The following is a 23,599-nucleotide window of genomic DNA, read 5'->3' as shown; positions in this document are numbered from 1 at the left end:
TTATGAATTACCTGTTAAAACTCTCCATCAGAACAGTTGTTCATAAATCAGGTGTACTTTTACCTGGTTCATCAAAGCAAAAAGCCATATGAGGGATTGTAAACCTTCATAACAGAAGCAGAGTTTATGGAGAATATTAATCTCAGTCAAAGGCTGATATTCTTGAGCAGAGATGCCACTAAACTTATATCTTTTTTCTTTTTACAGAAGCTATTTAGATGGCAGTAATAACTGGTCTGATGTAAACACTCAGAGGAATGTTTAGAACTATAAAAGGCTTCCAGTTGCCTGGAGATCAGTCCTTGTCTGTAATGAGTAGTGGGGCTAACTGGACACCAGAGTAAAGCTGAGGTCATGTCATGTAATTCATTAAGAGCACTCAAATTTTAAAAGAGAAAAGCCTGTCAACATGCACCAAAATATACCCATCAGTTGAAAAGGTATGGAAAGATGTCACATGAGGACAGCAGGGTCATACCAACCACTTGATAGCTACTTACCCTTCTTCTCTTCAGTTGGACCTTTTTCTAGTACTTTTTTTTCGAGTACAATTCCCGTAAAATCAGTAATAACCTAAAACAGATAAATAACTTGGATCATTTTAAGGATTTGAACAACAAATGCAGTAATCAGCCTACATGGCAGCTGTTTTAGACATCACAAAAGTTATCAGAAGAAAAGCTGCATTCATTTCATATGGGGTTAGTTGACTAGCATTGAGTATAAACAAATATGCCTTTGTTCACTATTTCTGAACTACACAAATGATCCAATCAGCAGCTCTTTAGCAAATACAACAGTTACTTTCATCACAACTAGAAAAGTGTTTAGCCTTTATAGATATTTTTAATGCCTTTTTGGAAGATAGAAAAAGAAAGCCAAGCTCCAGGTAAACAGCTAAGCTCTCCACAGATCTTTCCGAAGTGCTCCAAGGATTTCTCAGCTTAATACATTGCAAGGAAACCGTATGGTTTTGTTTCACTTAAAATAAAGAAATAAATAAAATTTACAGCTGCATACAGGTATTTTAAAACAGCCCTGGTCAGACACATAAATAAAACTCAATAAAACTAGTATAATTCAACAGAACAACTAATTAGAAAAAATAGAAACCAAAGACAGACTATTCAAGCTTTTCACTGACAAAGAGTAACCTACATAAAATCTTAAGGAGGAAAAAAACACAAGGTAATTTAATATTAAGAATTATAGGAACAAATAAGAATGATCACTAGCAAAAAGCCCCAACTAATAGTCTCCTCATTCTGTCCTGGAATGGCAGATACTACAGTCTTTCCTCTCAAAGCCAGACCAAAGCAAGTTGGAAAAATGCCTCAAATGTGAGTGTTAAAAACCGTTAGAACAAATTTAGAACAGATAAGCAATCTTCTCCAATTCCTGATACCTTAGAGTCAGGATGTATTGTCTTTCTGGAGTGTATGTTTGGTGCTTAATGCATAAATTATTAGTCGTAACACAAGTATGCCAGATAAAGCACAACAGTCTGCATTTGAACCATCAGACCACCCTTTTAAATTTCCACTTAAGAGCATGACCTTCCATGGTCTTACACACAAAACCAGCTTGAAGGTCTTCTCTGGCTACTAAGATTAGGGCCACTACAGAGAAATAGAAGGTGGCTCCCAAACTTTTAAACCTCAAGCAACACACAGATCTATCAGCCTCCAACTTATTAAATCAAGCCATTAGCTTAAATGCTAATTACTACAGAACTAACAGCAAGCAATCTGTATCCAATCAGCCCTATCATTATAGAAACATGACCCTATTTAAGCACTACAGGAACATAAACTGTCTGTTCTGACTGGCAAAGAGGTGCTGAAGGTGACACACAAACGCATTTAACTGTCCGTACCGCCAAAGCTTTGTCGTACTGCTTGGAGGAAATGTACAGCTCAGCTGCAATGTTGACATCTTCCATGGAGACAAGGCTCTGGTGTTTAGCAAAGGCCTCTTCCACTATCTCAATAGCAGAGGTCACATCATTGGCTTCGTAATAACTCCTATAAAACACAGAGGTGAGATACTAAGTATGTGAGATAACTGACAATATGTACACCTTGAACAGTAGCAAAAGCATTTTCACACCTCTTTTATTTTTGTCTGTTAGACAATATTTTCATTAGCAAGAGCAAGTTAAAAAAGACTGAGAAAACAGGTGTTTTTCCTTTCCTTACCACTCTTGACAATTTTTCAATCAAATAATTACCATTTTTTTCTCCTGTATATATTATGACATTACAGGACTTTTCATCACAATCTCCCACCTCGAAAACATCAACCGATATATTGATTACATAAATAATGTATCACATTAACCTGGTTTCAGAAAAAACCTTCAATAATATTGTTATAACACCCATCCTTGCATTTTTTGGTGTATTTCACAACCATGAAGATCAAAAGACCTAAACTGTTTTGAAACAGGCCAATAACAGCTTTCTACAAGTTATGCATGAGGAAGCTGAGATTCAAAGCAGAATATAACTTAGTAAAAACTACTGTAAGAGAGCCACACACTTTAACCACAAGCTTTCTCTGTCTCAGGCACACTTCTACAAGGCCTAAGAAGAGGCCTTGCTCAGCTCTCATTATTAGAAAAAGGGAGGGGACATATTTCTACTTGCTCCAGAAACAAACCACAAATGACACATAAACTATATTCTGTTGCAGACGGTTTGTATTTCAGACTGAATAGTTAGCTTCATTCAAATTTGCTGGCAATAAGTTTCCAGGTCTCTAGTGTTTTTATTTAGATTCAAATGTACTGCATTTGTATATAATTGTACACTATGGGCATTTATCTGGTAATCAGTATTTGCATTTTATTCTCTTACTCTAAGAGAATGCAACGCTTCTAAGCTCGAATCAGCTGCGGAGCTTATCAATACCAGCTTTTGAGAAAACCTGGAAAACCAGATCGCAGCATCTGTAAACCCAACTCACTTTGCCATGTCTCTAGCCAACTGCATGAATCGTTCCCCATCAGAGGGAGACAGGAGGTTCAAAATGCGCCTGTAGCCGTCCATGGCCATCTTGTGTTCCCCCAGCTGCTCGTACAGGCTGGATCTCTCCCACAGGTAACGCACGTTGGTGGGGTCGTATTTCAGAGCTACAGGAAGAAGCAGCAGCATAACAGTAGCCTAGTTTAGGAAAAGGCAACAACGGATTTCACGTTCATTTCCCTGATGAAACGGACATGCACGACGCTTTTGTAAAAAAAGGACATCCTGTATTACAGCTTCACTAATCTTTTACCAAAGTCAGACAGAGGCACCAGGGTCTTAGCACTCTGAAGCAAACTAAATTAGAAAGCAGAAGAAAACAAAATGACTGCCATTAGCATCTTCTATTAATTCAAAAACTATTAAAACTGTTGCTACAATACCTTTTGTGTAGCAAAAAACAGCCTGTTTAATATTGTCCTGTTCCAGTGACATTTCTGCCAGTCTAACCCACTCCTCGGTATCACTTGGATTTAAGTGAGCTGCAATCAGTTCAAACTGTAGTGACTTCTCCATATCACCCTGGTCTTCATAGATCATGGCGAGAGTGGAAAATGGCTCATGAGCAAGAGGAGCTGTGAAAAGACAAAGAATGACTAAGATCTATTGGTTTAAAAACATCTTGGAGAAAAATAACTTGTCTTTCTGCAAATAACAGATATCAGAATTACATGAAACATCCACACTGGTCTGTTTAAATTCCAGAAACACTTGCAGACAAGTTTCTGATTCTTTTCTATAAATTATTAAACAGTCTGACTGAACCTAACAACAACCATTTACAGAATTATTCTACACCAAGTCATGCTGATGAATATCCCTGCATCTACAAAGACAATAAAAGCAAAGTGTAAAGCTAATCAAAGGCCTAGGCCTCTGCAGAACTGGGGTGCTGGTTTCTTTTCACAAGCAAAACAAGAAAATGCACCTCATATTCTTAATTCCAGACTACTTATACACTGACTGTCCTTATACTGATTATTTTCATCTTCAGAGAAGCCTCACTGAATACCCTCATGCACATGGAGATTTCAGCCCACCCTTAGAGCCCACCAGTTTTACCAGTGTGACACACCTTGCCGAATGATCTCCATGCACATCAGAATGGCCTCCTCACGCTCTCCTCGAGCAAACCTGATGTTGGCCTCTCCCATCAGACCCCTCAAGGCACGAGGGAGTTTGCTGCGAGGTCTCTTCTCCTAAATGCAAAAGGGATATTAATTCTGCCAGAGCTTAAGCTGTGCTCAAACTCAGGAGACATCAGTCACACTTCTGCTTACAAAACTTAATAACAAGTTATTTAGGTACTAGTGATATCAAGTGACTGACCAAAAGATCTGCTTATTTTCACAGCTGACAGAGTAACTCTGACACCTGCTGTAAACACTGAAATTCTGACACTGGAAATACTGGTTTCATGATTTTTGAAAGTCCTCAAACAGGAATCGACAGTAGTTTTTTTTTAAAAAACAAAGACAGCATAACAAATACCAGCATAAGCAGAGGTATCCTACGTGGAACTACTTCCAGGCAAATTTCTTAGCAAGCAGCTAAAATCACACAAAACTGCCATTTCTGCAGCATGGTCAGGAGATACAGAGGAGTTAGAAGAAACTTTAAATACTTGCTTTCATCATTTTCTTGGTCTCTCGATTAAGTACCATCTCCAAAACAAAAACATCTCCAGCCGTTGGCTGCTCAGTAGTTTGTTCCTCTTCTTCCTCTTCTTCTTCCTCTTCCTCCTCCTCTTCATTTTCCCCGATCATGGATGCAAAGACCCGATGAACAGATTTACTGACCCCATCCAATGTTTCTCCTGGTTGAGGAAGAAGCAAGGAAGGTTTATGATGTAATCAGGAGTACAAGCTGCTTATCAGGACAAGTGCAGAGAAAACAGCAGCCCATTTGAAGCAGCTATTCTATAAGAACCCTGCCTGCAGAACTGCAGCAAAACTAATAACAGCCTCTGTGGTTTTAAAACTCTGCATTATTCACTAGCAATGCTCAGCATACCCCAGTCTCTAACATTTTTTGGATATCTGAAATGAAAGCACAGAGGAACACAAAGAATGAAGCAACAGTTTATTCGACATTTTTCTCAATCCATCCAAGAGAAGCATATTCATTTTCAAGCACCTAGATGGCTGGCTGGAATAAAGCTTTTCAGCTGAAGAGGCTATAAATGAACAGACAATTCCACTACACAAAAATGCAGCAACCAATTTTTAGAAGTGATTGAAAACAAGATCTTGTGACCATTCCATCCATGACAATAAGTACCTTTTAACATGTGTTAATGCAAAATCCAGATTATTCACATTTCTCTAGAAAAATAGCAGAATTCTTAAAATAAGTAAGAAAATGATGCAATATAATCCAAATAAATATGCTTAAAGCATACAATTTTTAAAATTCTGACATTTTCTATTTACAATTTCTCATTACTAAGTTAACCCAGGGTTGTAACTGACCACAGATCTACATGCAAACCATCCAAATACGTGGGGTTCAAACGTTTCAGCTGGGGGACTGGGCACCTAAAGATTTGATGAAAGAATAATCACAGTATCAGGTTGGGACTGAAAAACAAATCTATCATGTATTGCCTATACAGAGGAGGGAATTGGGGACTACATCTGAGTTTATGGTTGTTTTCTTCTTCTTTTTTTTTTTTTTTTCTGATTTGGATATGTTCAGTTATTTTTATTCTGACTTGGATATCAAGCATCTAACAATCAAGACTTTTCTCCCTACCCCCTCCATCTGAAAAAAACCTCCAATTATTAATTTAATTTCCCTTTTATTTCAGTATCCTTGGCTGCAGGAATCACCTTAAGACTGCAGCAGATTACACCTGAAGATCTGTGTATCAAAAGTGACCTTAACAACGACCTCATCTAACATTCTTTTATCTAACATTTTTTATGCTTCTGAATATCTTAGGTCTGGTTCTAATACCAACTCTATAAATAGTGATAAATCTTATCAGTGCTTCCTTGATTCTATCTGTTCTTGGCACTTCTGTGCTCTCTGTAGTAAGAGCAGAAGTAACACTATCACACAAACCTATCAGGATATCTTTTTCTTAAATAAAGACAATGTGCATTAAAAAAACATGGGAATACAGAGGTGGAATACAGAGCAGAACAGAGCAGCTGGGAAGTATTTCAGAGACATGAATCTGTAGCTAGGAATAGCCAGAAGAAAATAAGAAGAGAAATAATCATAGGCACTCCAAAAAGGCCAAAGGATAACTTAGCAAAAGGGAAAAAAAAGAACCCCAAAGAAAGAGAAACAAATAAACTCCTCTTTTACAGCTATTGTACTTCACTTTGGTTGACAACGGAAGGCGGCAACACTCATCACACAGAATACTCTGGAAAAAGTCAAATCTCAGCAGAAGACTAGCAAAGATAATAACAAAAAAAAAAGTCAACACAAACCAGAAAAAAGTCAACACAAACCAGAAAAGACTTACTGAGATCAGCTAAGCAGTTCAATTTATTTGTAACTTTAGAGAGAGTAATTAATTGAGACCATACGGTTAAGAAGTCAGAAGGGGAAAAATGGAGCCAGGTTTTATAAAAACTCAGTTACTGAAGAGCAAATGCTTTCAATGATTTTTTTTTAAACAAAAATTATTATGTTAACACATACCATCAGCTTCATCCTGACTTTGGGATTTCGAAGATGCTTTTTTGGATGAAGATGGAGCCTCCGCATCCTCATCGTTTTCCTCAGCAGACGCATTTCCGCCATCCTACACAACCAACAACATTAGTTATCAGCTTTATCATGTGACCCATTCTTATTTCCCCTAATATCTACGATTTTCATTTAGACCACGGTTTTCCATGCACTGCTAGTGAAACAGATGGAATAAGTGCTGTATTTTTAAGTGAACAAAATCCAGCACTACTTGTTTTCAAGACATTTCTGTTCTTATCAAGGTTAGATGAATCAGATGGTGACTGATCACATTACTTTTGACTAAAGAGACTATCCACTGCTTATCTGGCATTACAGTGAGGTAAGATGACATGGTTGACTGTATTAAAAAAAAAAAAGTTAGAAATCTGTGACAAATCCTTCCAAAATCCTGCCTTTTTAAACACAAAATGAAATATATCAAAGTAGCACTTGTTAACCCAGTAAGAGTGTTACCCTAGGATAACACCTGTCCTTCCCTAGGATAACACAGGTGAGTTCTGATGAATTTCCTCTTGAAATACAGAAATCCAGTTGCACTTAAAGATGGACAAGGTTAACTGCAACAATCACATAAATCATACAGATCTCTCTTAATACCACCGTCTGCCTATTTTAAGACACAAAACTGTGCCTCCCTGCTTGTGTTTCTGCCAAGAAGCTAAACGAGGAGCCAAACTGCATCTCTGCCTTAGACTTCACACAGGAGATGGTGGTGGAGCTGTAGCAACGTACACTGGATCATTTTATATCCCAACCTGCTTCTGCTCAGTGCTCCTACCCGAAGCCCCGACGAGCCGCGGGGCCGGACGGCGCTGCCCAAGCCGTGCCAGGGCCGGCGCCCCGACCCACCCCGGCAGGGCCCGCAGCGCGGCCAGGCGGGGCACACTGACCTTCTCGCGGCTCTTGCGCTCCTCCCGCCGCTGCTCGAACTCCTCGAAGGAGATCTTCCCCTCCAGGTACTCGATCAGCTCCGGGCTGAAGCCCGACATGGCTCCGCCTGGGCCCGCACCGGGGGAACGTTGCGCAGGAGGCACCGCGTCCCGCCCGCTACAGCGCCCGCCGCAGCCCGCACCCTCACGCTGGAGTTCCGGGCGGCGCCAGGGCCGGGGCGGCTGGAGGGACTCCCGATCCCGGGGGGCTCCCGATCCTGAGGGACTCCCGATCCCGGGGGATTCCGGGAGCCGCGGGGACTCCTGCCTCTGGGAGGCTGCGGGCGGTGCCGCTGCTGCGCTCGCTGCCTGGGAGGGAGCGGGCTCTGAGCTCAGGGTTGTGAGGGCAAGTCCTGTCACCGACCTCAGTGCAGCTGGCAGGTTATTTCCTCAGAAATACGGAACCGTTTTACACGAGAAGAGGTTTTGTAACTCCATCTGAAGATACAGTGATGGTGCGGGTGACTTACTGACTGGGGCAGGGTCAGAAAAGGGTGTGGGGGCTGGGGGGGGAGGCACAAGCAACCCCTGGCCAGTGTTCACTTCAGCCACTCGAGAAAGGAAAGGGCTTTCAGCAAAAGTGTAACTGAAAAATCGCCACAAAACACCTCACGACACCTATTTCTAACAAATTCAAAGCTAACATTTTCCCGGTTCTGCACAAAGACACTTAGCAGTAGTCGAAAGCGCTCTGTTGCGCTCCTGGTTTATTCACGCTCAAACACAATTCTGCTCAGCCGACTGCAGCAGCCAAACAGCACACATTTGTCAAGAGACCGAATATTTGCTAATTACAGCATGACATCACATTCCATAGGTAGGAACTGTGACGGTGAAGAACATTTTAAATTGTCGAGTAACAGAAAGTCAAAGCAGTAAAATTTTGCTGTGAAGGTTATCACTTCGCATGAAGTTCTACAGCCTGTAAAACAAAAGCAAAAACAAACAAACAAAAAAAGTGAGACAAATACAGAAATATCTATATATGCAACCAAGATTTGATCCAAATCAAGACCTGGTAACACTGGCTGAAACAGCCCAGCTGAGCACAGCAGACCTCAGCTTCCAGAAAATAGTTCTGAACACAGAAAAGAACTGCCGTGACCAGCCTGAATTATGCAGGACAAACTACTTCTACCAGTCACTTTCTCATTGCTGCTGTGACTTACAGTGGAGCTACAGCATCCTTTCTAAAGTCCCCTTTCATTTATTTTTCATGCAAAATATTCAATCTGTGATGCCTTTTTTTTTTTCCCCCCTGACATAAAAGCTCAGCAAAAAGAGAACTTAGTATTAAAATCTGAGTGCAGTCTTCATTCTGATTCATGATAGTAACAGTAGTGGAGCTTCACTTTTGATTACAAAGAGCAATGTGGTTAAGCAGGCAGAGAGCAGGACAGAGATGGAAATCCTAGGCTTAGTACTGATCACAAAATTAAGCTCTTTAAGATACTGAGTAAATCACCAAAGTGCTTAGATTTAAACCTTACTGAAATCTTCAACTATTTGTCAGAAGAAAACAATGAATTACCTTTCCTCAGAATTGCCAATATTCACTTTTAAAAGGCGATACAAAAAAGGATCTATTTGTTACTGAGTATGGTTATTCATACATAAAATAGCTGAGAAGTACCTCCTATAAATTGGACTGGATTTATTAATAATGCAAGTTTAACCCACTACAATTTTGTTTGCGCATAAGATGTGTATAAGGTGCAATCCTTCTATCAACCTTCAATTTTAGTCATAGAAATAAAGAAAACGGCAGCAATGGACCAAGATAAATAATGTATGCTTTGTTAGTGCAATATCTTTTGTCTAAATTAATTTTCTTAATATGCATATATCAAAAGAAACCATTAGTCTTAACTTTAAATTTACTGGTATCAATTACTTACATAAAATCTTCATTCCCTATTACCTGTACATTTTCAAAATGGCTTTCCACATGAAAGAGGGGAGAAAAAAAGAGGAAATAAAAAAGCATGGTCTATATAGGCTTGCACAAGAACCACGTGTTATTTTATCTAAGTAGTTAATACCTCATAAATCTCTACCTCAAGAAGTTTAAAATCATTTCAAGCAAGAGTTAAGGTACTACATTTTTAGTTCCTTCTAAAAAAGTAGTTGTTTTTACACTTCAGTCAGATGCAAAAATCACTGGAATCCAAATCTTTCTCTTGGTTACATGTAACAACATCAGACAACAAGGCCTCCTCTTTTACCTTGGTCAACAGCATCTTTCAGCCTTTGAAATAATTCAGAAAAGAATTTTTCCTTTCTTCGTAATCTGCAAATGCAGAAGCAATCGGATCTGCGTAGAACATGAGAGGCCTTGGTCCTTCATCATTCACAGTGACAGTAGCTGGGAACTTCCTCAGATCAAGCCCCCTGCCCGAAAAATAAGCCTGGAGCGTTCTGAAAAACTGAACATATTGCACATGTGAAATAAAGTAGAGCATGACCAATGGAGATTAATCATTTCTACTGACGCAAATTAGATGTAATATTTGTAATTCAATGTAATATTTGTTCCTCTGTGGAATGAAAGCCTCTCTATTTTGATCATCAATTGATACAACATAATAGTATGGGCAACATAACTCAGACATGTTCACTCCATCCATGGCTTCTACATCTTATGTGAAGTCAAAAGACCCCCATGTTTACTACTCACTTATGTTCCCACTGAATCACTGGGGATTCAAACTGTATCCCATCATAAAACAGCCATAGCCTGAGAGCAAACAGGACAGTCCTGTTAAACATTTCTCTAGGAGCCAGCAACAGTGGGCAACTGATTTTAACTGTGCTCTAGCAAACAGTCAAAAGTAGAAACTGATGATTCTTAAAATAGTGAGGAAAAACTATGGGTAACTGGTTTTTTTCTCCTTAGTAAATTCTTTTTAAGACTGTGCCAGTGTTCCCATAATGATATTTTCTTAGCTATAATTAACCTTCAGATCTTTAGCCACTGTTCATGACATGTTGGATGCAAATGGATTTGTACTTCCATTCAACGGAATAACATGCAATCAGAGTACACATCTGAAAGAAACACAGTAATCATTCCTCTTCTGTTTCATGAACCAAGCAGTTCTATAATCAAAAGACATTTTTAAAAACTAAAACTGCTGTAAGGAGTTTTAGTTATAGTTGCCTTATAAGGAAGCTTTATGCACTGCTGTACACTGAGAATGCCTCCTCACTTAAGGGGTTGAAAAATTACTTGACTGAAAAATGGTTATTGACTATACAAAGTGCACAGTTGCTAACAATTCATCTAATGGACCCCTATTACCTTTAAACTTAAAAGATAAAAAGTCTCTTGATGGAAAATAAAAAAAACACATAATACTTTATCTCTCTTTCTTGAAGCATTTCCTTACCAGGTCTCTGTTCCTCGGGTTATCCAGAGGTTTCCATTTTTCTTCTGGTTGGAAAGGAGCACCCTTTGCCAATCCTCTCATGGCCAGTACTATGTATAGACCCAGGAGCACAACTTTCCACATGCTGGAGATGAACAGTCTGTAAGAAGGACAAACATCCATGCTCCTTAAGTCCTACTAGTAACATATAAATCAACCACACTAAACTAAGGAAAACCTGCCTACTGCAGATTATGTCCATGTAAAAAAACTACCAGCTTCTTTTTTTTTGGTTTTCTAGTACTAAGGGATTAGGAAGAACAAATTATTCTCAGGAAGTCTCTCCCATACCAAAAATATTTTTAGACACTGGATTCTCTTTTGAGGGACTAGTAGAACATTTAACACAAAATACTATATTTGTAAATTTACATTTGTTATTAGAGTCATTTTCAGTGGCTGATTAGCTACAGCATCAGAACTCTGAGTGGTCCAAGAACTGCAAAAATATGGCTCGAGATGCAGATAGCTCAGTTTTTAAAATTGCATTAAATGAAGTTGTATTAAATATATGAAAAAGTGCAATAACAACACAGCCTGGTATTATATACTAGGGACACATTTCACAACTTGACCTAAGGGGAGAAAAAAAAATTCTCCCTTTAAAATAAAGCTTACCAGTGACTTTGGCTCCGGCTTGCCCCTTCTTGGTTGGTCTGCTCGTAATACACGAACAAACTGATCTCTGCACTTATATTTCTAGTGGACTGTAGGTGGGTGTCAATGACGTTAGCAGGAGTTCAAAAATACAGTAATGATTCCATTTCCATCCATGACATAAAGACCCTTGAGAATTTCATCCTTGATACTCTTCAGACCTGTTGCTATTGAACAGTGCAGCACAAATTCCTCCCAAGCCGTATTGCAGAAAATTGGTGGTAAGAACATCGTAAGTTTAAAACAATTCCCAGCAGAGACAGCAGAGCTGTATCAAAATATTACTTTTAATTAAAAGTAATTAGCTATATCTCTAGAATGGTGACTGACTGTTCTCAAGCAAATGAGATATAGATCATTTTCGTGATGCTGGAAAAAGAGAGAGAAAAGTAAGGTCTGTTTCAAGATCCAAAATTATAACTTCTTAAAGGAAGCACTCGTTTCCTACTCTGATTTTATCAGCAGTTAATATCCTCCTGTCAGACTAGAAACTAAGACAAGGAGGACTATGATAATTTACCCTGGCCTTATTTCATAGCACTCCTCATATCCAAGTTGTTCACATTTTTTGTTTATAATTTCACTACACTCTTTCCTCCACTGTATAGATGATAATCAATCTAATGTCACATAAAATATATCTCTAAATAGACATATTAAAACTAAAGATTTTGGATCATTACCTTAATCCAGATTATAGATATTTATTTCTGAATGCAAGCTTTACAGTTTTGTTTTAAATTTTGAAAGCAAACCAAAAACCTACCACCATCCTTCCAGAAGACAAAGTTTTGGACATCCAAACATCACTAGCAAAACAGTAAACAAAATGCTAGTAGTATTATTTTCACGTCTGCAACAGCATATAAAAATTCAAGAGAATTTCTCCAGCTTGTGTATTATTCTGCAGATTCAGATTAAAAAAAAATTCATGCCCTCAAAAAGACAATCCATCAAAACTCCATCAATTACTCTTTATAAGAGCCAACTTCCAGATAGTGAACTAATCAGGAACTCAGCAGTGGCAACTGAATAACTTGTAAATAGGCAGGCCCCTATGGAAGGGAACTTTACTGATTTTCTAGGTAGATACTTATTTCAGCCAGAAGTAGAAATATGCTCCTCTAGAGAAAATGACAGAAAGTGGAAAAAGCATGGTTTACAGTTTGGAATTAGATTTTATTTTATTATTTAGCTTTGGGAAGAGGGGAGGGAAAAAAAAAAAAACCAAACAAAAAAACCCAGAAAATCAAAACAGCCCCTTTTCCCCCCTCAATAATTTATTCCTTTGATTTCTTTACAAAGAACAAACTGGAAGATACACAGTATATCCAGCTAGTAAAACATACCAAAGTCATCTGTAAATCTGAAATGAATTATTATTGCAGGAATTCAGGCAGTCTGGGTGACTGATTAAGTATGCAGATATGCAAGAGATTCAATTGGCACTTATTCTCTGTGAGCTGTCTTTAAAAAAAAAAAGAAATCTTAACACACTTGTATAGTTGCTTCCTCAGCTAAAAGATCTGAGAAACTATTGGAGCTAAAAGTCTGTTTAGACTGATGGTTCATTTTAAAGTGCAGGTTTGGGGGGTTTTTTGAATTTCAGTTCTTTCCTTCAGAGAAAAGTCAAAAATAAGCAGAACACATTCATATGAAAATACTATTAGTATGCTTACACTGATTGAACAAAATTGCATCCTCCTTGGAGAACAGCAGCTAAGTTTAATAAATGCTTTCAAAGCCAGATGGCAGTGTGCTGCCTTTTAAATGCACCCCAATTAAGGCATTAGGTTTTCTTGACACACATCTTCAGTAAATCAAATCTTTTCAAAGTGTCTGTACTAATTTTATTACCCTTATGGCACAGTAAGTAATGTTCATGTATGTTGGAATTAAATTGCCCTGAAGCTGGAAACACTCATAGCGTTGCTGGTTCAGATCCATGCAATTTACCTCAAAAAGGTAAAAATTTAAAATGCATTAGTTTAGGTGGGAAAAAGTTTTACACATATGATGCCCTATGTAAACTGTATTATTCACCAAACATTTTTAATTTTACTGCATTTCCTATTCATGACACCAAGCCTAAGATGTTCAAGTTAAGATACTGAGACAGGTTTCAGCCAGTATGACCTTTATTGTGTTCTACTTGAGATGTGAAAAAAGCACCTGTTAAAGCACCGCTCCAACCACAAGCCTTTTGTTTGCTATTTTTATTTTCTGCTTAGAATTCCAAGTATTACAAGTTAGAGGGAAAAGCACCAGACTGCTCCACACGAGTACCTGAGCAAAGACTAAAGGCAGACGTTCATCACAACACTCATTAGCGTGTTTGTACAACAGAAGTACAGGTAACACAACACTCTACAGACTAGAACTGGTAAGTGGCACTTTTTTGTGAATTACCACCATCTGTACTAATGCAACCACGTTAGGACGCCGTACAAAAATATACAAAAGTGTTTATTTAGCAGGGGGTATGCTATACAACGTACTCTAAGTCATGCACGTTTAGGTAAAAAAAAAGACAAATAAAAAAAATTTGAAGTATACATTGCAGACTGGGAAAACGTCAAACAAAATGTGAAAATCCCAGAGTAGTTCCCAATCAAGTTACCCTCAACTACAACAAAAAGTACCAGTATCTAAAAGCACAGTTTTTAAAGACTATGAGATTTCAGTTTTCTGCAATTTCAACATTAGCTGAAAATACCTCTTCTCCAAGTTTTTCTGAGCATCTCACAAGACAAGGACTTTGCCAGAGCTTACAATGCATGGCACAATCTGCAGCAACTTGGTTATAAACATTTTAATAAGCACAATAATTTACTATAGCATCATTAAAACATTTACAGATAAGACTGTCAACATCTCCAGAAACCTGTAATTATTAAGAATTAGTTCCATACACAACACAACAGCAGGTTTACAGTGGCTATGTCAGAGCTGAAAACAGAGGAAGAGTTAAAAACATATAAGACAGGTTGCTTGTGATAGATTTTTCCAAAAATTATGTATGTGTTCTTCCAAGTTTGAAGTCCTCTTAAAACCAAACAAGCATCTCCCCTCTAATTACCCAAACCAGATATTTTTGCCAACATCTTTCTGTCTTTGTGCCTGGAAAAAACAATTAAAAGGTAGGTGGGGAATCAAATTACAGAGTTTTCCTCGAGTTATCATCATATATAAAGGCCTTAAATATAGTTCTACCATCTCAATAATTCTTAATACTAGAACATTCCTGTAGGAAATCACCAATGAGTGGGATTACTGAAACATCAGCACAAAAGAAAAACTCGGGCGACCAGAATAAGTTGTAAGAGTCCTAAATGAACACACAAGAAGGAAGTAACAGGGAGGACACAAAAATTGCATGTTATCTATTGTGCCACAGCACCAGCAGCACTGTGGCACCCAGATTCAATAGATGTTCTCAATAAAAAAAGGTTAATAGCTTTGATTTGTATTGCTGCAAACAACTACTGTGATCTGCTGCCATGCAGTCATTGTGTGTGCAGGACTAAATACCCCCAGTACAACGATAAGCTTTGAGATGGCATCATTTTTCCACATTCAGTGGTACATGGTACCAACACAGGTAAGGTGATGAAGTCCCAATTTGTGGGTGTCTGTTCAAAACACACAACAAATCCTCTAGAGACATAAAAGGAAAGCCAGCAGTGGCTTTCCCTTAGCTCTTCATATCAAACATGTGTAAGAAATCTTCTACTGTACTAAAACAAGATTTTAAGATCTTGACTATTTCTGGTTTTCTTTAATGAATCAGGAAGAATAATGTGTAATTTTTTCCCCAAAAAAAGGGAATTTACACATAATTTCCAGGGACTTATATGTGAATATTTTTCCTAAAAAGTGAAATTTATTATTCAAAACTTCTGGTGTCTCAACACAAACAATCTCACCCCTTTCTAGTTTTCTTCTCATACCAGCATAGATTTTTGATACTCAGTGGTTTAAATACAGTATTTTGCATAAACTACAGTAAGAGGATTTTCTTTTCTTTTGGCGAAGATGAAGAACAAAATGTTTCAAAATAACTTGACACACAGACTTCAAAGTTGAGACAAATTTCTGAGACTAATTTTCCTTATTTTTTCTTTTTTACATAACAAAAAGATTCGAGAAATTAAGGTCAGACAAAGCTTTCTAACTTTGGGTGTGATTCCAAACCAAAAATATATTGTACTTGTCATAAATCTTCATTTCTCTAAGCGCAAAATGGGGTCAAAAGAATTAAGTATTTTCCCCAAATCAAGTTTCAGTATGATCCACACAAACATTTTTGGTCAACTTCAAAAATCAAATATAAGGCTACAGAAGTCCACAGGCTACAGTTAAGAGTGTATCCATTTACTGGTTTAAGGCACAGTATTTTTTTTCTATTTTTTTTATCTCTAGAAAGCTACAAGTTCAAAGTCACAGTGAGGAATTTCACATTTCAGTTTTGGTCTGGCACTCTAATTATTATGTGTCCTGTCTACTACCTGTCTACTTCTGTAAAACGTTTCAGTTGTCAAGTGCTGCAGTCTCAAATACTGTTTTCACACTCAGAGTGACGTAGGTGGAAAATACTGAAGCCTGCATCGATGCCAAAACGGTGCACTCAGCCTTTTATAAAACTAAACATCAACACACTTGCACATACGATGCTTAATATATATATACCCTGAAACTATTTAAGTTGAAGGGGAAAAAAAGGAAGAGTCTTGGCTGGTATTTCAACAAACAGGCAAAACTTCACTAGGAAACAGTCTACAGGACAGCTGCTGTGTGTTTTCACCAGACCTGATGTTCTCTGAACACTGTGGTTTGTACTACAGGGGAAGGACCCTGCAAACCAAAGATAACTGCAGGGGAAGGAGGAACTGGAATGATGTGCCACAAAACAACAAGTTTCTGTGTGCCATTCCTGGTCTTTAGAGATGCAAAATTAGCTCTGATACCACACGAATTCCTACAGAATCTAGACCACAGCCTGCCAATATCGGAAGAGAGGTTACGCACAAAATGCTTGTTTATGACAGCATGAGTAGCAAAATCTCTCTACTTTCAAGAATGCAGAATGAAACCCTAAATCTTCAGCAAAATTAAAGTCAAAACATCCCACCTCAGGTTTTCTCGCTACAAGGTAACAAGCACATATTAGGCTGTTACATCCCTAGACCTGAAAAATGGAGGTTCTGGGCAGATTTCCTTAAGTAAGAGCCATGGAATTTTCTCCTTAAATGCTTAAAATTAATTTTTAAAAGCATTAATGTTTATTAATAAGACAAAACACATAGTTTTTATTTAAGTTTGAGGATAGATGAGCTGATTAAAAGCACTGAACACCTTCTTCCATAAATAAGAAAGCGTAATCTTCACAAAAGGTTTTCAAATAAATTTTCTAAGATTTTACAGATTCTAATCTTCTAGCCTAAAGTCCTGGTTCTAAGAAAAAGGTAGAAAAACTATCTTACTTTAGCATAAAAAAAGGAATTAGTTTTGAATTGTTGTTCATACACATTTCCTAGAGGCTATATAACAGCAGCAAGGAGCTTTGGTGACAAAAGTATGTAAGTATGCCTCCCCTAAAGGAACAGTGAGGAAAATTTTATATTTCACAGTACCAAGCTAAGTGCTTATAAAAGCTAGCTTGATTATCTCCCAGACAAAAAAGAGATGCAAAATGTCAAAGCTGTAAATTCAGTTAGCAACATTCACCATTAAATGAAAAACAAGCATTAAGATTTTAGCCTGTTTTACAACAACAATTTTCTAGTAGCTGAGCGACTTCAAACAGCAGTACAATTCTGTACAGACACTATAACAGCTTCCAAAATCATTTCATAACTCAGAGTATTGAAGGTCAGCAAATGGCTGGTTTTTTCTCAGCACAAATCAAGTCTAAACACACTCATCACTGTATTGAAATAAACTAGATTCAAAGGAAAGTTTCTCAAATGTTAACATTTATTGACAGGCACATAATTGACTTTATTCTGTCCTGTCAAAGCTTAGAAGCGGATGTATCAGATTTCAGAAAAAAAGTCAAGTAACAAGGTCATCACTTTGTTACTTGCAAACACATGGAAAATTAGCTGTCGTGTCGAATACCAAAATATGCAATGCTTTGGGGTTTTTTAAGTGCCAATAAACTTTATTTTATTAATCACTGACTTTAAAGATAGTCCAATGAGGTTATTGAAAAATTCCCTTAGACAGACAGGCAGTCTCTATGACTCCTGCAATATATTACTCCTGCACTGTTTAGGGTTTTGCTGTTATTCATCTGTTGTAAAACTTAGTCAATTAATATTCAGGAGTGAATTGATACATGAGTGAGCTCACTCAAAACCAAAATCAGGGCAGAACTTTAAATACTGGAAATAACATTAACTTAAATTCCATTTATTGCAAGTTCTTTGGAAATAAAACATGTAAAAAAAAAAACCCCTCCCACCAAAACTCAAAACCCCCTTTTAACAGGATGCTGAAATGTGACACACTGCAACCAACCTTTAAATCAAAACTAAAAATACCACCTTTGGACAACGTTCATTCTTCAGTTTCCAGGTGCATTTGGTAACTCCAGTTAAGAGGTGAGTCCTCCCTTACCAGACTCAGAGAGACCTCCTATGAACCATTTGCTACACGTGTAGGTCCTGGGGCTGCAGCATGGGAGACTGAGGAACCAAGTCTGATGACATCAACCAGAATAGATTAGAGACTTCATGAGTAATTTCAGGGTACAAAGATATCAATAAAAGCTTCTCATCTTAAAATCTACCCCTGCCAAAGAAAGATTCTCCTGTACATATATGCTGCACCAAAGTACTTTAAGTTCTTACCCTGTTTTTTCATTCTGCTTCTGATAGTTTATAAAAAAATGTTACAATAAAGTCACATAAATAGTTCCTATTTTGAATGCATCCTGAGGTATAAACCTTTACAAGTTAATTTGTGTCTTGTTCTTCTCCCACACAGTCTACATAACCTAAAATCTGAAGAATAAACTGGAATTTTAATTTAGCTAAAGGTAATAAGAGATACTATAATGTATTTGCCAAAAGCTGTTTATAAATGCACCCTACTCATAATAAAGGATATTCCAGTAATACTTAGACCTCCTCATATATGCAATTAAAAGTATTTATATTGGGTTAGCCTACATTTCTGCCAAAATGGTAACTGTGATCAGTGGCAGAAGTACAGATTCACCTAACAGAAGCTTCTTGTCCAAAAGCAACAAACAATATTGTATTTCACCTGAAATACCATTTTAGAATGCTATAAAAGCTAGTCCCTTCCAGAATGGCAAGCGGGATAATTCATCCTCTTAGAATGGGATGGGTTTTTCTCTGGACTTGTTCTAATCCTATTACCATCCACTGATTATACAGAAGATCTAATTGGGATTAGACTCCTAATCTGCCAAACAGCTGAAGGTGTCCAGTCCATGATCACTGCAAAATCCAGATGCACATCTCTGACAACAATTTTAATCTATCAAATGGCACACAATGCATATAAATTCAAAGCAGGAGTAAGACTTCCCCTCCTTTCCCCACCAAAGGTAAACTATCTCTGAGAAAAGGTAGCATTGAGGGAGATGTGAAAAACCCTTGTCCCTCTGGGATCTCAGACTCAGGATTATATGTATTCCTACCTTTAACCTGAAAATCAAGCAGGAATATATACAAGATTCTGGAACTCACTTTATGAAGAGTGCTAGTAATCATCAATAGAATTCCCAGCTTTAAAAAAAAAATAATTAAATTTTGAAAAATTGGTGTTATTCTATGCTGCTTTAAGTCAGTAGGTTTCACATTGTGGTGTATTTTGGAAGCTATCAAAGCTACTACATGCAGAGATATTGCTTTCCTTATTCTGATTAATACTTGCCACCAACAGTTCCAGCCAATAGATAAAGAGCCCACTAAGATGGCAATACAAAATCAGAAGTAAAATACAGCAGTAAGTCAAAAGGACCATGAAGGTCAAGGAAAATTATCATCCGCAGAAATCAGAATCCTGCATGTTTCACAGACAGCCCTAAAGCAGTTCTGCCACCATCTTTCATTCACAGCCATTTGCAAGTAGAAAAATTCTCTATTCTTCTATAATTAAACAGCAATTTTTTGTTAAACCAAGAGTTGGATTTAGCTATAATTAGTCACACAAATTCTTATATACATATTCTGTAGCATACATTTGATCAGAAAATATCACGATATTATCAATTCAAATAACTTCTCTGATTTACAACACTATGTATAATCTAACCTTTTTTAAAAAAGGTTAAGACTAGAACACCTGCACACAGATTACTGATAACAGTGACAGTGGTTTGGCTGACTACAATAGCCTTACTCAGTTACAGCAGTTTTAATGACTTACGAATAACCCAAACTGCTGACTTGGATGTAAGCGAACAAAACACATCCTTACTTCACATTTGTCCTTCATTCTGGAAAGTCCCTGGGTGAGTTGAGTCATTGCAGCCAGCTCAGATGAATGGACCCTAAAAACATGTTAGAACTAACTGAGGCACTTTAGGCAAGATTAATGAGATACAATTAAATTAATGGGTCAGGCTGGCTGTACTACTATATCAAGAATATACTTGATTGACTGTGAGCAGCAGACTTCCTCTCTTTATTCCTAGAAGATGATTGAGCTGGTCTGGTATTTCCATATGAAGAGGAACAGGTATTCTCAGACACAGCAGAGACAGCTAACATAGAAGCAAGGAGCAGGCTCATCTCTACACAGAATCAACACATCATTTAAACCTAATGGCTACTGCGATTTCTTCTGTTGGCAAAACACATGCCCAGGGGACAGAACTCCTTACACAGAGCTATTTTTAGGCTTTATTATAAATGGCAGTCACTGTAGCATCTAGGCACTAAGATAATAGTTTATACAGAGCTAATAATTATGGTCAGTACTTCCCACTATTACCGAGAGTTTGTCCACATGCAGAAGTTAGCACTGTATGGCAGGGCAGGAGTTTACAGTATTGTAACTATTCCATATTCATTTCATGTATGGGAATTTATTAGGAGATGATCGATTCTCCGTTTACAATAGGGAAAAAGCCTTCTTTGTCCACTTGGAAACAGTGCAGTACAGTACTTAACTCACACCACGCCTCAAGGTTTGCTAGCTTCTACATATGGACAAAGTCTGAGGATTAATTTCAAAATTCCAGAGAAATGTTTTAAAACAACATCACAGCAAATTGTTTATGAATCTGCTGGTATCCTTCCTGAATAGAAAGCTACATAGAATACTGTTGTTTTCTCACTCTCACAAAAAGTAAAAAGTGTAAGACTTTTAATAATCTCACAAATGTTCAACTCACACTGATTGAACAAATGATTTGATAGAAATAACAGTTCAATATAAGCAGTACATTCTAGTTTGTCTAGACATAACTGTGGCAGCTTTTAAATGTACATAAAATAATTAAAAGTATACTTGGCTGTGTAGTTGTTGTGATAGTCACAGTGTGCTTGAAATGTATTGAGTTTTAACCAGCATACTTTAGACCTGCAAGAGATGCAAGTTCAGAGCATACACACTGTATGGCACAGTGAGTAAAAAAAGTCTGTTTCAACAAAGCAATACAGTGAAATATCAAAGTGTCTACAAGGCAGAGTACTGAGATGTTGCACTGATACGATTTATGTGCTTACACACAGTTAAATCACTTGATTTTAAGGGTCAGGAAATAAACACCGTGAAAAGCTTTCCAAGCAACATGAACAGAACCATGAACTTTTCATAAAGGATTCACAGTTCTGTTCTCTTTCCTACATAACGTAAACAACCGATGATATTAATTTAGGCATTTCTTCGCTGAAATTCGTCCCATCTCCAGTGTTAAGTTTCTTGAGTGCACTGTCCTTCCTGTGTAGAATGAACACTACACAACACAGCACAGCACATGTAGGAGAAGAGAAAAGGTTACAAAGTGTGGCACTCTGTATAAATGCATTCGTCCAAAGGCCAGCATCGCAACAGACAAAGGGAGTTGAACTTTGGCTGCAATCTTCAAGAGTTTACTGTAAGAGTACAAAGAAAAATTACCACTTTTGTAGCCCGTCCGTATAGAAGGTACGCAAATAACATATTTCACTTTCCTTTGCAAAATAATTTATGTTTCAAGGCTTTTCTAATTTTTAAAACTGAAGTACTAGGTCTAGTGGGCAATAACAACTGAGGCATAAAAGCAAGAGCAATTACTCAAAAAGGGTAGTAAAATGTCATTAAAATATTCCTATATTAATTTAGAAATAAATTCTCTGTAACAAAGGAAGATTTAATGGTTTAACTTGAGATAACAGGTACTGGTCAAGAGCATAAATGACATTCGTTATTATCCACTGTCCTTCCTGAGGCATTGACTAATTTCATACCTGGACAAGAAATGCTCTACCTATCAGCAAAACCAAGTGCTCAAAACTTCTTAATCCAGTAGAAAACACATTACACTTCCACAAGTGTTCCCAAAAGGGGAGGTACAAGAACATTACTATAATGCTTTAGGATTCACTTTCCTTCGTAACTTTCTGACAATAATTGCTGCATGTATTAGGATTCTGTAACATTTGAAAGGATTCAATGAATCATGAATTAAAAAGTCACAGTAAGAGGTAGTTACGCAACCGACTGCTTAGACAGCACATGACTAATTTATTTCTATGTGGCAAATACAGAGGATTTTCTCCACTTAGCTGAACTAGAGGTAATTTGCACACATTTTACCTGGTCTTCTGGATTTACCATATGAGTTCCTGAATTTCTACATGGGCTGAACAATTACAGGTCTGTACAGCATAAGTTAAGTTTTACCACACAAATGGTAAGTAACAAAAAAGAAGGAAAACAAAACTAGAGGTACCTTGACTTCACTTCAGAAGTACTTGAATTCATTAGAATTTCTAAAATGCACACGATGATAATAGCTGTAGATCTACATGGATCAGGATCAAGCCTAACATTGTACCTGCAAAGAAACAGTTTAAAAAGTTTGTTACTTCTAATTAGGCTACCAAATAATATCTACATTGGGAACAAGCATGTGCTGATAACAAATATACATGATATCCATATAGCATCAGAGCCTGATTTTAAATAGTTTCTGAATCAATACCTTCTTCAACATATCACCAGTTCCCTTAACACCTACTTACACACAGCACAAACTGGATTGCAGATAGAAGACAATAACCACTAACAGAAATACCTGAAACTATAAGGTAGCTAATAATGTAAAGAGAAACATTTACAATTTTTATAACCTTCAAAGTTTCATATTCCTTTCTTCCACCTTGGTGGCAATTTAAGAATTTACCTGAGATTTTTTAGCCAATAAATTAAAGATGGCAAGTTGAGCAGCACAATCCATGTGAATAAATTGAGGATTGTAAAGTGCATCTTAAGACTGTTAACAGCTTCAGCAATTGTTGTACTGTTGGCAGGAGACTGGCTTTCTTCTGGAACACTGTCCATGGAGCTCTGGGGTTTGACTGTGTGTATACTGGAGTTTTGTGAAGTTTCTTGTGAGTGGTCTGAATCCTGAAAATGAAAGACAGAAAGTCACAAAAATGTGCACAGGCTTGTAAGAACCCAGGCTGGGGAAAGAGGACAGGGAAAAAATCCTAACTGTATCACACTAGCTCTGATTTAGGAAGAAAATTTGAAATTTAAGCCTCAAAAAGCCATCAAAAGTGTAATTTGATAGTTCAACTTTAAAGCATCTAAATTTAACCAGAAATTTCTCATACACTAATAGTTTAGATGTCTCTGGAAGAAAAGGAGAATGGAGACGCCC

General features: G+C 37.5%; 3 protein-coding genes across 6 annotated transcripts in view; all 3 read right to left on the bottom strand.

Annotated features, from left to right (window-relative positions):
* Positions 1–7,781, bottom strand: part of GTF3C3 (general transcription factor IIIC subunit 3) — a 34,454-nt gene extending 26,673 nt beyond the window's left edge. For all 3 annotated transcript variants that reach the window (XR_003573320.1, XR_003573321.1, XM_027902302.1), the window contains exons 1-8: positions 7,628–7,781; positions 6,684–6,786; positions 4,655–4,842; positions 4,102–4,225; positions 3,410–3,601; positions 2,968–3,133; positions 1,877–2,024; positions 501–573 (exon numbers count right to left, since the gene is read on the bottom strand). Coding sequence is in view for 1 of the 3 variants with exons in the window: in XM_027902302.1 (XP_027758103.1) it covers positions 501–573; positions 1,877–2,024; positions 2,968–3,133; positions 3,410–3,601; positions 4,102–4,225; positions 4,655–4,842; positions 6,684–6,786; positions 7,628–7,726 (1,093 nt within the window). In the remaining 2 variants the exon portion in view is untranslated. The remainder of the gene's footprint in view (positions 1–500; positions 574–1,876; positions 2,025–2,967; positions 3,134–3,409; positions 3,602–4,101; positions 4,226–4,654; positions 4,843–6,683; positions 6,787–7,627) is intronic.
* Positions 7,782–8,295: 514 nt separating this feature from the next.
* Positions 8,296–20,241, bottom strand: CUNH2orf66 (chromosome unknown C2orf66 homolog). Its single transcript, XM_027902301.1, has 6 exons — positions 20,206–20,241; positions 13,101–13,218; positions 11,713–12,655; positions 11,056–11,194; positions 9,892–10,092; positions 8,296–8,588 (listed from the first exon to the last, which is right to left on the bottom strand). The coding sequence occupies exons 4-5, from the start codon at positions 11,176–11,178 to the stop codon at positions 9,910–9,912; spliced, it is 306 nt and encodes a 101-aa protein (XP_027758102.1). The 5' UTR covers positions 11,179–11,194; positions 11,713–12,655; positions 13,101–13,218; positions 20,206–20,241; the 3' UTR covers positions 8,296–8,588; positions 9,892–9,909.
* PGAP1 (post-GPI attachment to proteins 1) overlaps positions 14,116–23,599 on the bottom strand; it is a 37,517-nt gene continuing 28,033 nt past the window's right edge. For both annotated transcript variants that reach the window (XM_027902298.1, XM_027902300.1), the window contains 3 exons: positions 23,120–23,343; positions 22,667–22,771; positions 14,116–21,827 (listed from right to left, as the gene is read on the bottom strand). In XM_027902298.1, coding sequence (XP_027758099.1) covers positions 21,689–21,827; positions 22,667–22,771; positions 23,120–23,343 — 468 coding nt within the window. In that variant the 3' untranslated portion in view covers positions 14,116–21,688. The remainder of the gene's footprint in view (positions 21,828–22,666; positions 22,772–23,119; positions 23,344–23,599) is intronic.

Source organism: Empidonax traillii, unplaced genomic scaffold (assembly GCF_003031625.1).
Source record: "Empidonax traillii isolate 1590-97213 ecotype Southwest subspecies unplaced genomic scaffold, ASM303162v1 scaffold861:size261962, whole genome shotgun sequence".
NCBI lineage: Eukaryota > Metazoa > Chordata > Aves > Passeriformes > Tyrannidae > Empidonax > Empidonax traillii.
Note: the sequence above shows the minus strand (reverse complement) of the source record. Positions and strands in the feature narration are given on the sequence as shown.